Raw genomic sequence first — 17,608 nt, 5'->3', positions numbered from 1 at the left:
CACAGTTAATGGTTGAGAGTCCCTGATGGGCAGATAAATGCAACGGCAGGAAAAAGATGATGAAAATGGACCGAATGTAAAAGACCAGCCTCTGAGTGAGTCTTTCCTGAAGACTTCAAATATTTACCATTTGACAAACTGTCAAATGCATCTTAAGGCCTAAAAAACCACCTACAATAGGTGAAGAGTGTCTGAAAGTCATGTATACCTTACACAGGACCTGAGGGATCCATCTGCTGTTCACTGAAGCCTCATCAGAAATGGTCTGAGTGGAAGAATGGCTTCCAAAAAGCCAGTCTTAAGGAGGCTGAGCCAAATTACACAAGAACTGGACTGTAAAGTCAGTGGCAACAGGTGTGCTGGAGCAATTAATCCAAATTTTAATTTATTTTATGTGAGTAGAGCACAACAGTAAGTGCCTACAGCCATGTATAAAACATGGTTGAGGAAGAAAAACTGGCGAAATTCTGAATGCAGAAAATATGATTTTGATCCAGCGTGCAGTCTCCATCTGGAAAGTGTCTGACTGGCAACAGCTTTATTTCTCCGCTTGAGAATAATCCCAAACACACTACCAATGCAGTAAAAGCATACGAGCATAGAAGAGAGAGGGAAAAAAGTCAAAACACTGTTGAACACGATCAGTCATGACTGGCCTGTCATTGTGCGATCAGCTTGACAGGTAAAAGAACAATAGCTTTGAATGTCCTTTAGTAAGTCTGGAGAACGACTCCTGAAGAAAAATTTCCTTTGAGACATTAAAAGAAAGTTTGCCTACGAGAGTTCTGTGTTTAATAAAACTGGTGACACCCAATCCTGAACATCAGGCTTGTAAGAATTATACCAACTGTTTTTGCCTTCTATGGCATATTTACATTAATGTTTCACATTAAATATCACCGTCAACATTCCAACATGAAAGAACACTGAGGAAGAAAAACTCATTAAAGGGTTGCAACATAACTTTATTGGATTTGTACAATATTTCCACTGAACAGTTTTTTTTAACTCAATATGCTTTCTTTACATTTTTTAAATTGTTGCCATTTCCTGTATGCATCTTTTCTTCATGTTCATGTTTGTGTGTCATGTTCAGTTTTGAAGTGTACTAGTTTCTCGTCGCTCATTCATACCGTCGGTAAAAGTCAAGTCGAGTCACAGTTTAAAGATGGGTCGTTTGGAGCAAATGAAAAACCATAAACAAGAATAGAGAAAATAAATACGTGTAAAAGAAATGAGAGGACCAGAGCAGAAGCACGACTGGTCAGTGATGGCATATGAAAAGTATTATTACAAACACGAAGCATTGTAAACATTTGTAGCGTAGACGTTACTTTAGATTTTGATAAAGACACCAACAGCTCCTAGGACGGAAGACACGTCGGATTTGTGATTTTTAGTGATTTCTGTTTAATCCCCGATAGATTACAAGATTCCTGATCACGCAGCCTGACGAGGAACTTTAAACACATTTATCCAAAAATATAGCCCAGAATATCCTGATCAGGAAAAAGATCAAGAAAAGCAAAAACAAAAAAGAGAAGCTTGTATCCTCACCACCTATTTTTTTTTTTTTTTTTCGTGTGACATGTTCTAATGAGGCTTTTTCTCCACTTCTTAGAAGTGATTAGAATTACATCTGAATCCCTGTCAATGTATCAGAACATACATATAGTTTAAATTATAATACTTTTAATGTAAATCATTGTACTATTTCTGAATCCCAGATTTATTTAAACTTCTTTTGTTTTTATCTTAGAAAAATGTCAAGTAGTAGCCTGTGTTCGCTCCACCCAGTGGAAGGAGTGTCACCTGTGAGAGCTGCTCTTCCTGTAGGTGGGCCTTTGCCTCTCGGGGTGGCTGATTTTCTTTTTTTTTGGACAATGTTTTATTGCAGTCTTCTGGATTAATCTACACATTTTTCCAACTCCTTAAAGAGCGCCTGAATTTAAGAGAAAAGAAAACTCAGGAGTGAGAGAGCATGCCATCTAGTGCGGCTTCTAATGAAGAGAGGCAAGGTTTAAACGGCCTGAAGGAATCTGTCAGTCATTCTGACCGGGTCGACACAAGCCAATCACATAAAGTCATACAAACTAAACATCAAGGAAATTTTTCAGCCTTCTTGAGGACAAAACTTTGGTAAACTAACGTGGACAGTTAGGTCAGTACCTGCATCTGTCTGCCCTGACAGCTGCTTAGGTTTCCATTATTTGCATTATGTGCCACATCATTACAAAGTTTGTATCAGTGCAGAATTTTTTTTTTTTTTTTTTTGCAGAGAGCGACTGGCTGCAGGTCGTGACATCATGAATATGAACCCACTGCTCATCTGTGCACAGTGAAAACTATTAGAAGACTGTTACAGAGGGGACCATCACACCAATGGACAGCAGCTGGAAAAGACCAGTTTGATTCGTTCGTTTAGTCCTTTACCCCCCCCCCCCGACAGAGGACAATTGGCTTTCTTTAATTAAATTCCTTTTTTTTTTTCCTTTTTATAGGCGCCCACAGTAAAGAATGCCACTTATCCAAACAAACCATGGCAAATCATGTAACTTTAAAGATAAGAAAAATAGAGCAGCAATGTTTTTGCACAAAAAAACATGTGCAACATTCAAGTAAATAAAAGATATAAAGAAAAACAAATGTTTAAGTCAAAGACAGATACATAAGAACCTCTAGTCTTTGTTGGTCGGATTGGCACTTTTGTGAATAGGAGTGCATTTTTATTTTACACTTTATCCCCCCCCCGGTTGATTCACTGATTTATTTATTAATATTTTTAAAAACTGCAAATTCTGTTATCATCTGCTAGCCAAGCACAGACTTGGCCATCAAATCAAAGACTTCAGTCGTAAATGCTGCCCCTACACATGAGGAGTGTAGAAGCAAGTTCTTGATCCTCATATAACTCTTGATTCAACCTTTTACATCTACTGGGAGGACACGCGTTCTGTGGACAACACCGCAAACCCAACGTGCAAACACAAAAATCTTGTCACCATCACGTGCTCTACTGCCGATCTACGCTGGAAGTCAGAGTGGAACAATCCTGAAAGTGAAATTGCCGATCTGTCTGTGCAGCAACACCCGGTTAAAACGTGCTGGTCTGGTGAAAGGTTGTGCATCACAACAACAGACTTTATTTGTTCAGAATTCACTCATGATAAGTCGTAAAGAATTTTCTGTGTGTGGCATTTTTTGCCTTGAAAAACTCTCTCTCGTGATTTTTTCTGTCACCAGAGTTCAGTCTGTAGTCGTGTGTGAGGGCGAAGGTCCGGAGTACAAAATGTAGCGCAGTAGCAAGAGAGATAACAGCGCAGGTGGAGTCGATTACAGCTCGTCAGCCTGCAACAAAAATTTTCCAACAAGGATTAATTCCTCTAAAAGTAATGACGGATACCGACCGACTGCAAATGTCTGTCTCACAGTAAGCAACCACACAACAAACATAGGAGGAGAAGTTTTAACTCTCACTGCACTTCACAACACCCAAGAGTGCCTAACACCACATAACACCCCTCCCAAGCTATGAACCAATAGAAGTCTCCCATGACGGTGTCATCCACTGAGACAGAAGATTAACACACACTTCTAAATGGAAAAATATGCCTGTGAATTTAATTTGTTTTTTACCCAATAAGAAAGAATTGCTTTTGTCAAAATATATTTGCTATTAAGCAGACTGATCTATTCCTAATCTCGCTGACAAAGACTTAATGTAGAGGTTCATGGTCTTAAGTTGGAGATGCTTCAGTAATCCACAGAACAGAGGGCTCCCAGACTCTGATTGGGTCACTGAGTCAATAGATCCCTCCCTCACAGAGTGCCCCATAAGTCAAACATCACACAACAACAGTTCAGCTCCATCCACAAAGCCTGAGCGCTGACCTGAGACCAGCTTCTGTTAGAGGTCAAACCGACTTCAGGTCAGAGTTTACAGGACTCACTTTAACCATCAGAAGTCACAAGGCTAGAAACAACTAAAACAGTTTCAAAGCAATCCTTAGGATTTTGGGAAATAACCCTTCATCTGCTCCAAAAAGCAGGATTTTTAAATATAAAATAATAAGTAAAAAACAAAAAACATCCAATATGTTCACATTTTGGAGAATCAAAACTTCAAAACAAACTCTTTTAAATTTAGTTTTTTTTTTTTTAAATCCAAAGATTATGGAAACCATTTTAGTTACTACTAGCCACTCATCTGTGTGAGGTGTGTGTACAGTGTGTGTACAGTGTGTCTGCTGGTGTATGCAAGTGTGCATGAAGTGTGCGCAAATATATTTTTATATATATATATATATATATATATATTTATATAATGCAAATACACCAAAATTCAAATATACACTTATACTTGAATTTCTGTTGCAGTTAGGCTTGTTATTTCTTTGAGCTCCATCCCCGGCTAAACACCATTTGTCGTTAGACACACGAGGAAGTGGTGCAGACCGTCCCTGCCAGGCAGAGAATAGGCAATTTACATCGATACATATTACAATGAACCCATGCAAAATCATTATATCGTTGCCATTCCTCAAAAATATATAGTGATATAGAATGCCATAGATTATAGATAAACTCTACCACTATACACGACACCACCACCGTCAATACACAATCACTGTTAACAGCACCGAATCCGGCCCGGTTCCTGCTTTCGACTCCAAATGATGTTTACAAAGAAGCAACGACTCCTTGTAGTGTTTGGCCAGGGATGCTCAGGGCTGTAGGCAGGGTAATATAACACCATGCAAAAACCCTACCACATACACCAGGGGAAGTGGAGGGGGCTAGCAGGCCAGCAACAACCAGTTAACACTGGGGTTCAAGACATCGTCCCCAGGCTCTTAATTCTTGCTGCTTTCGCTGCCAACAGCTCTTCTCCTCCTAAATCCCCAACTATGCCTTTTTTAATAGTTAGATCACTTCATAATTCAAATGTTATTAATAACACGGCACACTACGAACATTGGATCTCTAACTATTTCACCCTCAAAACCTGGATATTTTTTCTAGACGTTTTAACATAACCTCTTCGAAAAAACAAAAAACAAAAACAAACAAAAAAACATTCACAGCCCTTCTGTTTGATAAAGTTTCACCCTTCTTGCCACCCGCTTAAAAAACAAACAAACAAAAAAACCCAAAAACAAATCATGCTTCCTAGCTTGGGCATCCAACTCAGGGTGACAAACTTTGGGGTTTACATCTGTGGCTCTAAACCCCATAAAGATTATTTTTTCTTCTCACCTTGAGCAGATATGCAGAGAGCAGGCCTAGGCCTACTGACTGGGAGCAGGCAAAGCAAAAGAAAATATCACAAGCACTAAAAATAAAACTAAAAAATTAAAATAATTTAAAAATAAAAAGGGGCGGAGGCAGATAAATAAAGGGTGAGGAGGGAAAAAAAAAAAAAAAAAAAAAGGGATCATGTTAAGTATTTTTTGAATTGCACTGAGTCATAGTGACACGAAGAGTTGGGCAGATTCTGCTCATGCACCCCAGTCTGCACACTCTGTATGGATAATCCTGAAAACAGAAGATTTCCGGTTGGAAAAGAAATGAAAGTGTATATAAAGACACTAACAAATCACCACTGCTGCCAATGAGAGAATCTAAGCGCTGTCAAATGACAGGAAGATGTCTGGGTGTGCGTTTTGAAGCCAGGGAGGACTCACACACTGGTGATTACTTCCTCTTCTAGCTGTAATGGGAGTTTGTGTGGCGCCCTCCCCTCAGCCAGGAAACATGAGAGTCTGCCCTGCAGGAGGTCAGTACACTGATTGGAAACAATGAAAGTGGGCGAGGCATCTTCAGGCTGAAGAGCGGAACAATTTTAGCATTCCTCCAAAGGGTAGGGGGTGTGGCCTCATGGTGATTTAGTGGAGGTTCAGGGAGGGTGGCACGGTGGTAAAAAGGAGCCATCCATGAGAGGAGGTATGGAGAGGAAAGGGTGGCTGACTTATAGCTGAAAGCCTTCCATGGGGGCCTCCTGCTGAGGGAAGAGAAACTGCTGGTTGGCCTGGTCCACCTGAGGGGCAAGACTGCTGTCCTCGTCCTCAACACCAAAGTAGTGCTCAATTAGGTCAAAGGCCTTCTGGTAAATCTCCTGGTTGTCGTGACTCTGGAGGAACTCTATTTTGTCAAGACCTGGAAAAACAAGGAACAGAATATTAGAATGGCTGTTAAACTAAAAAAAAAAAAAAAAAAAAAAAAAAAAAAAAAAAAAAAAAAAAACGCAAACTTTTTTTAAATTCAGCTGTCCTACGTTCTGCCTCCGGTGGTGTACTATGTATGACAGCCTTAGAAAAAAGCAGAAGCTTGACATTTTATTTGCCCTAATGGAGGGATTTAAATAGCTGCCTCTCCAGAGAGTCTCATCCTGTGGAAAAACTCAAACTCTGGGCTGGACTGCAGCTCACCACAGTAATCACTATTCGGTCTTACATGTGAACCAATTTCAGGTTGTGTGGTTAGTTGCCCTCCAGGTCACAGGTGATCTCCAGAACAAAAGAATGAGTACCACTACCAGCTACAGATCATATACAGAAGACAGATGTAGCGTCCGTGGCTGCAGCTAATTCAGGCGCCTTAAACATGCATTCTTTCTAATGGCCAGCAGAGGGCAACTAGTATGGTGTCAAAAAGACAAGTGGCTTCCGTACTCTGTGACCTCAAGAAACTTTCCTGTTAACTTTATGACCTCAATCATTAGTTTTATGCCTTTATGTCTTTTATGAGGTTCATTTAGGGAAATATGGCCTTAGTGTCTGCCAAAGTGATAAAGCTACCAGCCTATCAGCACTGATCATCTCTGTCTGTGACACTGAAAGTTTTCCAGTAATGCTGTATTATATGCAAACTGCATCAAATCCAAATCAAATGTTTTTTTCAGCATGCATGTTTGTGTGCATTTCCTGCAGCTTACCATAGGCTTCTTCAATGAGGCTGCAGTAAGGATTAACTCCGGTGCCGTTGTTCTCCTGTTTGGCTTCCTGCTCGCCCAGTCTCAGGATGTTTTCTAGTCCGTTGAGAGCAACCTGAACAATCTTTGAGTCCATCACAGTGAGCAGGTCACACAGGGGCTTAATACAGCCCAGGTTCACCAGATATCTTTATGCAAACAGACATGGATAAGGCAGATGAATGCAGGTGATTCATTTATTTACTTTACAATTAAGTCTGAGTTCTTCACAGCTCTTTCACATTATCGCCTCACTTTCATGCACTTATTATACCTCCTTATTTTTCTAATCACCCAAATTCTGCATGGGGATTTTCATTTCTAACAAGCTGTTAATTGATTTTCTCCTCAAAGAGAAAACCCCATTAGACTCATCAACCAGCTGAAATCTTTTTTGCTCCTCGAGAAAACATTTTGCTGCAGAATGCTTTTTGAATCAATATAGTACCAACTTTAAATCATCTCTAAAAGTCTTATAATTAAAAACCATCAATTGACTTAAGCTACTCATCTGATCTGCTACTGATGTGATTAAATGACAATGGAGGGACTGTCAACTAAATGAATCTTGCGAAGCTAACCTGATCTGCTCTGGTGTTCCTCCAGACGTGGCATTGGTGATGGCCCAGGCTGCCTCTTTCCTGGTTCTGAATTCAGCTTTCTGCAGAATGTCAATCAGTACTGGAAAGATGTTTGCATCGATTACCGTCTGTGGAGGAGGATGAGAGATCAGTACTGGGGAAATGTAAAAGACATTCAAAACTGATTTGAAATCATTAACTTGATACACTAGATAAAACTAACAAAAACTAATGTTATTTGACAGGGCTTTAGAGGTTACAATATGACCAAAATACAGAAACTGACTAACATAAAAATAATTCTTCAATATAATCCAATCTTTGCACCTTGAATACAGTTACTGGCTAAGGTTGCAGTCAGTACAAGTTGAGTTAAAATACGTTTGAATTACAAGTAAGGCATAGTATCTCCACTAAATAGCCACCCAGTGCAGCCAGACACACATTAGATTAAAACGGAGCTGAAAAGCTGTGACACACAAGACACTTGTTTTCTGGCCCCTCACAAAAGAAGAATGTTTCACAGTGAAACCACTAAATATATAAAACACAGATCGACACTGAGAGGAGGAGAGCCACCTTTGTCCCCAAAGCCACCCTGCTTTTTAACTCCAGCCAATAAGAACATTTCCCACACCCATAAACATAAACTACACTCTTCTTACACTACTGACACTTTATTCATTTTTAGTCACTTGTAGTTATTTATTCACCTCCAGTCACTTTAATTTTAAAACTGTGTAATTTTAAAACTGTATATACTGTATATTCTGTGTATTTATTATTTCACTCCTATTGCCTGTTCTTATTGTCCTTATCTTCAACGTATGCTGCTCGGTTGTTTGTTAATTGCCCTTTGGGGATAAATAAAGTCTTCTGATTCTCATGCTGATTCTGATTACAGCTGTGATTACATAAAATTAATCAACACTGTGTAATGCTGACAATTAAATCCTACAAAATTCAAGCAGCAGGAAAACTAAATTTGCACCAGAATAATATGACAGTCATGATCACAGTGTCTGAGTCTAACAACACCAACCTATATGATTTAAGTGAACTAATATTAGCGGAACTACTGACAGTAGTCAGTAGTTTCACTTTTTAAAAATCTGTTTCAGTTTTTCTCTTGCACGTTGTTTAATTTGTAAAAGATAGTTCAGGGTCATATAAAGTTAATTAGAACTGAGAAATGAACTCAGAGTGTGATACCTGTATTTGTGCTCGGTTTCCTGCTGTGATGTTTGAGATGGTCCAGCATGCCTCTTTGCGAATGGACTCTTTAGCACTGCTGAGGAGGTGAAGCAGACAGGGCAGGGCTGAGCAGTTCAACACCACCTAAACACAGCAGAGCAGAGGGTAAAACTTCACACGCTCTTTATAACATGCGTCAGATGTTTGAACTGCATCACTGCTGTAGCAGCAATTATTAACAAAGCAAACAGCATTTGAAACATTTGGTAAGCTGAGAGAAACAAACACTCATTAAAATTAAGATGACACAAACGCCTCTTCAACATAAAGTTTCTCTCTCAGATACTATATAAAATGCAAAGTGTCCCATGAATGAACTATATGTTGTTAAAGATTTAACAACAATCTTTAAAAGTTCTGATTTTGAATATGTTATGGCACTCTTTCATGCAACAAGCTTTGGAGTCATCAAACCAACTTCAGTTTATTATCGTCTCACCTGTGTTTGGATATCATCTCCTGTGACAATGTTTCCTACAGCTCTCAAGGCAGGTGAAGCCACTTTATAGTCAGTGTGCCTGCAGAAAGATGGGGTTGGGAAATATTTTAATACATTTACAGGTCAAATTCACAGGTTCAGTAATGACACACAGTAAAGCCTGATCTTACATGAGTAGTTCTACAAGGCGCCTGCAGACACCAGAATCAATGACAGCTTGGATCTTATCGTTGGGGCCGTCTGAGAGGTAGGACAGAGCCCAGCAGGCATCTGCCAGCAAGTCTGGGTCACTGCTAAATAATAGCCTGGACAACACTGGCAGGCAGGGTGACACCTAGACAACACAAACATAATGCATATGTATCATGACAAACAATGAATTCAGCATCAAACATAAATCACTGAGAGACAACATGTCAAAACTTTCCACACAAAGTATTTGAGCGAAGCAGAGCCGCCAGAGTCTTTAAGGTGGCTGAAACGGTCACACAAAGCAAGAAATGTAACAACAAAAGAGTGACTGTTTTAGAAGAATGCTGCAAGAAAAATTCCCACAAAATGTCAGCTAGTACACAGAGCTGCAGAAACCAGTGGTGCCGCCTGAGAAATGTTATTGTAGAAGGATTCAAGACCAAAACCAAACCATTCACATGCTGCAGCTGTGACAATCCAGCATCTAGTGTTGATCTGAATTGGTAAATACAGGCAACCTGACTGGTTGTGGGACACAGCCATGTGTTCCTCACACAGGCTGGCTTTTACAGACTTCTGTTTACTTTAGAATGTGTTTAACTTTTATTACAAGTAAATATTAGCAGCAACTTCCTGTCATATTCAACAGAAATGTTGCTTTTCTGAAGTCTAAATCTCTGAAACTTTTGAATTTATTAGAAGTTAAATACATCTTTCATATACTGACCATAGGAAGACAATGCATAATTGAAAACTACAATTCTCTTCCCACTCAACATTCGATTTAATCTGATATACATTTCATTGGTATTAAATTAACTTCTTTTAATGGTTTAGCCAGAAAACTCGTAACAGTACAGAGTGATCGGCTGATATAACAAAGAGCCTTTATCCGTACTTGAATGTTCAGCTTTGTCTGCATAGAAAAAGCAGCTAATTGAAACTAAATTGACATGAATGACCCTAAAGCCATGAGAGTCTCCTGGGAACACCCCTATAGGCACTCAGAAGAGTTCCTAGAACTTTCTGATCCTAAAGCATCCTTTGTGTTGACTCGATGAGTGGTACCTTGTCAAAAGCAGGTGGTGGGTTTTTTCCTCTGCACAGATTAGACAGAGCCCATACTGCATTCCTAGTCATAGTCAGTCTAGTGGACTTTGTCAGAAGCCTGAAATACCAAAGAAAATCAAAAGCCCATACAGGAAGTCATATTAGAAATATGTCGCAGGGAGAAAAGCTGTAGGAAGGTTTGACTCAAAAGCAGAAATAAAAGAACTTACATTAATAGTGGTGGAAGGATGTTGCAGTTCAGCACATAGTCCCTGCACACTGCACTGTCCCCTGCAATATTACCGAGGGCCCACACAGCCTGAAGAAACAGTGAGACATAAAAATCTTGGGTATAGCAGAGTATGGAAAGATACTTATTACAGCGAACAATCTATGAACCGGTGCATTACTTGTTCTTGAACATCCTCAAAATCAGAGTTCAGCAGTTCTATGAAGATCGGCACTGCTCCGGCCTCAATCACAGTCTTTGTCTGCAAGGATGTTCCCGACGCAATGTTGGTCAGCGCCCAGGCAGCTTCAAACTGCAGCAACACGACATAGCAGAGAAACAAGCAGCAGTTTAAGACATTTTAGCGAGACTCTCAGGAACTGTAGATAACAGCATTTACTATGTGCAAGAATGATGGCAATTAAAAACACTTTTCAAGTTTCTACTTGCTTACAGCTGGCTGGCTGCATCAACAAAATCTAACACAGTGTCATGGAGGACTGATGAACTGCTCTTGATATTGTTTGAAAATTTTGAACCGGGTACGTTGTACTGCTGTAGCTGGGTTGAAGACATGAGCGTACAATTAAATGTAAAGCGCCTTGAGGCGACTGTTGTTGTGATTTGGCACTATATAAATAAAACTGAATTGAATTGAATTGACAATTGCGCCTGTTTTTACAGTCATTTCAATGACAGAGACACAGATTACACACGGGGAAATATTTCCACAGTTTGAAAAGATAAGACTGAGGAAGTTTTGACTTCTTCTCCTCCTCCTATATCAGCACTGATGAGGTGATATTGTCTGAGTGGTGACACCTATCATTCAGGAAAACACTGCAATGTTTACCTGTGCAGTAAGGTCAAGCATTACAAGACGTGGCTGTGTGATGACTGTGTGATGATTACAGCACTATTTTCTGTTAAAGGCATCCTAAAGAGCAAAGTAGCATGGTTGCAACCAAAGACATGGTAAAAATTATATTGCATTTTTTTGTACTCAATTCAGAAGTCTCTGCATGTTCTGGAGGTTTAAGACTGTATATTTAAAAAATAAATAAATAAATACATAAATAACTGACCTGTAGTGTGCAGTCGCTGCTCTTCTTCAGGAACTCCACAAACCTCTCCACTACTCCAGGTGTGTTTATAACTTCATCAATTGGTGGGTTAGGCTCTGGAATAACAAAGAGGCAAAACTACATGTAGGCTTTTCTGTGGTCTATGGGGAACAGGACGAATGGTTTCACTCTTATGTAGAATCACTCTCAGTACACTACAATGACTGGGTACCTTTGGAAAGTAATTTTCTGAACTTCTGTGTTGTAGCAAGCTGAAGCTCTGGGTCCTCTGAGAAAAGCATCTCTACCATGTCCCTGGTAATAACTCCTTCCTGCAAGAGGGCATGTGCAAGCACTTTAAACACTTCATCCACTCAAAACAGATTCCCTTGTTTACAATCCACAAGCTGGAGAACAGGCTAAAAACTGATTTACACAAACGTGACGTAAAAATGCATCTAGTCTGTGACCATCTTTTTGTCCATGTGAGACTTGTTAAAAAAACATAATGATCAATTACTCACAGTTACTGGAGAGCTGAGGTAAGAATCCACCAGTGGGCTCTCTAACATGACTTCTTCTTCATTGAGAATGTCCACATTCCTCCGTTTGAAAAGCTGGGATTACAAAAAGATGTTAGAGACCTAAACACTCACATGCTGAACACAGACTACACAGTGACATAATCTCATCCAGGAGTCAAATAACCTGATGAACTGTGGGTTTGTCACATTTGGTCTCATACCTGCTGTTCTCGTTTCTGTTTCCTGAGCTGGATGCCCTCCTCCTCTCTCCTGCGCCTCATCTCATCTGCATTCAGTGCTTTGTTCTTGTATCGGTTCATCCTGTAGTTATCCTTGGCCGGACTGGCTGACGGCTCTGATGGGTCAAAGACACATGACGATTAAATCAAAAACCAATGTTTGCACTTACAGAGGCTTTTTCTTTTTTTCATCCCTGAGAAATCAACAACTTTTAGTTGTATGTCTACAACATGTTTTAGTTTAACCAGAAACAAGAAAGCTGAAAGGCTTTCCCTTCTCACTCTAACTCTTGTCATATTTGGTGTAATACTTGTTGGGAACCTTTTATTGCACTTAAAAAGCAACGTGACTACTATAGTTTAATTCCACCTGTCTAACGTCAGCTCTGCTCCACAGACCTCTGTGGGAGTTTGTGAGGAGGTATAGTTGAGACTATAAGCAGGAAAAGAAGGCCCCAGGTGACCATGCATGATCACAGCATGCAGTAAAGAATCTCATAATGAGGTGAAATGAGACTATGTTAAAATTGTATTATTTAACTCATAAGTACCATTTCAACAGATATACAAATTACATTCTTGAAAAGCACTGAAAATTAGGCCAAACCTAATGTTGCCGTACACAGACTGATTTCACAGGTCTTTAGACGGCTTATAAATTATACTGGATTGGATCGGTACTTGGTATCATCAGATACCTGAAGGCAGTGTATTGACATAGCATCTGAACTGGAAGGTGTTGGATCCATTCATTCCTACTAATAATAAGCTATGATGATGATGAAACAGCTGTCACACATGCCTCAATATAAAAAGACCCTGCATAAACAAGCTCATGAAAACCGGACAACACAGCCTTAAAATACACACATGCACGGACGCAAACCCCCCCTACACAGCCAAGCTATTTACGTACCAGTCAGCCAGCCCAGAACAAACCTATTTATTCAGTTAAATCGCAGAGTTAGCGCAAATCGGTGCCCACACAGGCCAAACTGCCCATTCTCAGCATTTGTGCAGTCATGCCACCAGAACGGGACACCAGGCAGACCCCAGAGTCACATGTGAGCCTATTGGGGAGTGAAAGAGAGGTGGGGGACAGCACCGAAACCTGTCGACACCACAGAACGATGCCAACCTTGTGTGCCAAAAGCCCTCCACTGTAACAGTGGGGAGGTTCTGAGGTTAAATATCGGAACAAGTGTCGGAAATTGAGGTCATGTTATGGTTTCAGGGCATTAGCACAAACCCCTTTGTGAAAAGCTTCAGCACGTGTGTGCAGATGGCAAAGCCACAGGGATGGATGGCACACATGAACAGGTTGCAGCTGGATGCTCTCATTTCGGCAATGTGTTTGTTAGATTAGCTGCGGCACAACGGTGCCAGAAGTCAAACGCAGTTTAGTTCAGCTCGAACGAAGATGTCGCAAAGTGAGCTTTTGGTGTGAGAGATGCATCTATAGCAGAGGTCGGCAACCTGTGGTTCGTGAGTCATGGGTTAACATTAGGGGTAACTGTAACCTTATTAATACATATACCATATGTATTAATTTATCATCTCCCAATTACAACCATCACCTGTCTGTCTGCCCCCCTCATTCCCCCATCACCCACATGTGCTGCTCTTTTTCTTCTGTTATTTGGTAGGAGGAGCTAAAAAGGCTCTTTTGATGTTGAAGGTTGCAGACGCCTGCTCTAGAAGAAGTAAAAGTCAGAGTAAGGCTTCTGGAGGTGAACCTGTGGAAGGATCAGCAATTGCAGCTACCCATGTTTCTGGATCTCTTGGGGTCTTTCACCCAGTCTCATTTGAAGGTGCACAACTGAGGTGTTGGCTGAACGTCCTGAAACCCATGAGTGTGCTGCATTAGATGTCTATTAAACTTCCAATATCACGTGACAGGCTTAATAGCTGCTGCGAGACTGCAGCCACCAGCTTCACCCTGTCATTCCAATAATTTCACTTTCAGGGTTAACTCTAATAGGACCCAAAATTTACAAAATGAACATGTTTAATTCAATAAGCACTGAAACAAATCACTGAAATGATAAGCTCATCAGCAAGGTATTTGCTGAGATCACAGACAAAGAATGTCTTGCGGACAGGATTTAAGGAACTTCCCCACCAGTTTTGCTTTTCATACCTAGAACTTACATTCACCTTTTAATATACAGTTACATGCGCAGGGACAGAAACTGTACTTCTTACCCCTTTTAGATATAGCCTTTTTAACACGACATACTCCAGTAATGTCACTGCAAAGTGTATTTATCACAGCACTGTATAAGAACAGTCTGGAAAACATGGTGTCACATGAGCGCTCTGTCTTATGAGCTTACAGTCGGCTGTGATGATAGCAGTCTGTCATCTACTTGCCGCATGGAATCAGTTAGCTCACATTTCCACTTCACTGCCGACTGACTAAACATAGGAATGAAAATTTATTATAAATATTTTACCTTATTATATAATTCACCGAGTTTGAAGAGCAAGGGTGAAATTACGCAGCTAATGAAGGCGCCAGCTACTGGAAAAAGTCAAATCACTGCCTCTCGACCACCACTATTAAATGTATCACCCCAGAGGCTTTGATTTAAAACTTTTTTTACGACGCTGGAAGTCTCTCACCAAGTTACAGTCGCCATATCCGCCAAGCAGCAGCGACCAGACAGATAGAAAACGTTCATAATATAAAATAACAGCAGTAGCGCTTTAAAGCTCCTATGTAATGTGATAACTGTTAAGCTACAGGCGGTTGCAAAAACACAAAACCAATAGGGAAAATTGACAACTCTTAAGTCATATTTTGTTCGATAAAGCCGTTATATTGCCATCACTAATACTAACTTAAGCTCTAAGCTATACGTGCGTCTTCTCTGAAAAGGGTACAACGCGGTGCTAACGTGGTTAGCTGTTAGCCAAGTTTCCTCAAGTTGGCTAAAAACGGCACTAGCTGTTATCTCTGGTTAAAATTGCCTTAATGTGTCTAACATGACATACTGTAAAAAGGGAAACACTGTCCAAAGACCGGATAATTTGGAGACATATCAAATGACTTAACGTAAAATAGCAACTCATCTTTCCTTACTACGTAGCAACGCCGACTAGCCACCTAGCTAACGAGTTAGCGTACTGGCTAAACAACAGTAACAGGATGAAGATTTCATAACCGTCAAGTCCGACGACAAAAGTGGATCTTAAAACCACTTTGAACACATGTCTATTGTAGGAACTTGCCAAACAGCTTACCCATTGTGTCCTATGCGGGTTTATTGTGCTAAGTTGTGAAGACGTGATTCAATTTTAAATCCTTTCCCACTTCTAGCTTTCCAGAATTTGCTCCGGTAAGCAATATGTCTGCCGGAGACGGAAACGTCAAAATATAACGTCGACTTCCTGCCACTAGAGGACGCCCGAGCCCCACAAAACACGTCACACTCACTCACATTCAGTAACGAATGCCTTATAGCCAAAATGTATTCAAAATGTTAAAAATTTAATATTTACTACAGGATTAATTTCATTCTTAAAATTTTCCTCGGTCAAAACGGAGAACCAACTGTTTATTCATAGATTTGCCAGTCATTAAAGCACCACAGTGGTTGGTAGGGAAGGGCACGATTTAGGGTTACAGTGCATCCTACTTCCCAGCCAGCTGTTACTCACATCTGTATCTATTTTACATACCCCCTGGCATGTTTCAGGTAGCTCCATTTCTCTTGGATCTGCATATCCCTCTCTAGTTTTGAAATGCTATTTGACCCGCCGTGCTTCCCCAGTGTTTTCCCTAAATTGAATGTGACAGAGTAATACAGGTGAGGTTCATCCACGGTCAATTTGCTGGGAGCAAGTGGTGGTAAATTACTGCACTATATTGTGATGCAGTGTCCTCCTGACACGGCCCCTGAGGGGGCCTGCGGAGATACACCAGGAAAAGACTTTAGGGGGCAATGTTGTACAAATAAAGGAGAAGTAATTGCTGCTGCCAGGCTTGCTCTTTTCCACTATTAGAAAGGGCGGGGGAGGTCAAGTCAGCTGTAGCACAACTGAGATACTTTCCCATGATTACAATTTCTTAGCAGCTGTGAGCAAATATTGTTCATAGATTCCACGCTTTCTCAGTGTATCCACGGGCTCCGGATTGAGCTCCGCTCGGCCGAACCATAAGGGCTGAGAATTCACAGCCTTCAGCAGGTGTGCTGGCGCAGAGATGAAACAACTGCCGGCTGGATAGCAGCTCTCAACTGGTATCAAATAACACAAACACACAGGACCAATTTGTGCTACAGAGTCAGCACTGAAATGCTCTCAGATCCAGTCCGCGGGGCTGTAGCCAGGGCTCATCGAGTCTGATTTTACAGGGTCTCTTTTATGAGTTCTTTACCTTTCTCATTTCTAGACCTGCTGAAGCACATCATACAGCAGCCTACACTTCACACAGAAGCAAAGGCTATCCATTAGTCAATGCCACAGCGTAAGGAGAGCTTCTGTAATGGAATCATGAGAGCAAAGCAAGGCGTATAACTGAAGGATTTTAAACGGCGGTACACGGGGAACGGTCACATTTTGCTGGAGTCTCCCACTCACTATCACTTCCTAATGGAGACATAATAAGCACTGTAATCAATACATTATTTTTTTCCCCATCCAAATTCAAAATGTTCTAAATTACAGTGAGGCGGGGGACATCTAAATGAAAAAACAGAAGGACCCGTCCTTCCAGCCTTATTATTGGTTGTTATCTATCCAGACTGAATCAGCAATATTGAGAAAATGCACAAGGAAAATTAGGAATGTGGGCAACAGCTCAATGAGCGCGACAATGAGATGTTGATTAAGTGTAGATTTAATTAAAATGTTTTTTTTTCTCCTGTTTGTATCTGCAAAGAAGCTGCAGAGTGTACTGTGTTGCATTTCATCTACAGAGGCTGTTTTGGTGACAGTTAAAAGACCTCTGTGTACAGATCTTCACCTCTTTGTATGCTGAATGCTGACAGAAATCCTTTTCATTTGCGAGCAGATTGTACTTTATCCAGTGGAGAGGTTTCATAGGCAAAAAAAAAAAAAAG

General features: G+C 40.6%; 1 protein-coding gene across 1 annotated transcript; it reads right to left on the bottom strand.

The window, feature by feature from the left end:
• Nucleotides 1-944: 944 nt before the first annotated feature.
• On the bottom strand, nucleotides 945-15,958 carry kpna6 (karyopherin alpha 6 (importin alpha 7)). Its single transcript, XM_031734395.2, has 14 exons — nucleotides 15,789-15,958; nucleotides 12,525-12,658; nucleotides 12,304-12,396; nucleotides 12,012-12,111; nucleotides 11,801-11,895; nucleotides 10,897-11,028; nucleotides 10,717-10,805; nucleotides 10,505-10,604; nucleotides 9,415-9,578; nucleotides 9,245-9,323; nucleotides 8,764-8,889; nucleotides 7,552-7,679; nucleotides 6,935-7,119; nucleotides 945-6,156 (listed from the first exon to the last, which is right to left on the bottom strand). The coding sequence occupies exons 1-14, from the start codon at nucleotides 15,790-15,792 to the stop codon at nucleotides 5,969-5,971; spliced, it is 1,617 nt and encodes a 538-aa protein (XP_031590255.1). The 5' UTR covers nucleotides 15,793-15,958; the 3' UTR covers nucleotides 945-5,968.
• Between the last annotated feature and the right edge of the window lie 1,650 nt (nucleotides 15,959-17,608).

The sequence above is a fragment of the Oreochromis aureus genome, linkage group 22 (assembly GCF_013358895.1).
Source record: "Oreochromis aureus strain Israel breed Guangdong linkage group 22, ZZ_aureus, whole genome shotgun sequence".
NCBI classification, from domain to species: domain Eukaryota; kingdom Metazoa; phylum Chordata; class Actinopteri; order Cichliformes; family Cichlidae; genus Oreochromis; species Oreochromis aureus.
The sequence above is the reverse complement of the archived record's forward strand: the minus strand, read 5'-3'. Positions and strand labels throughout refer to the sequence as shown.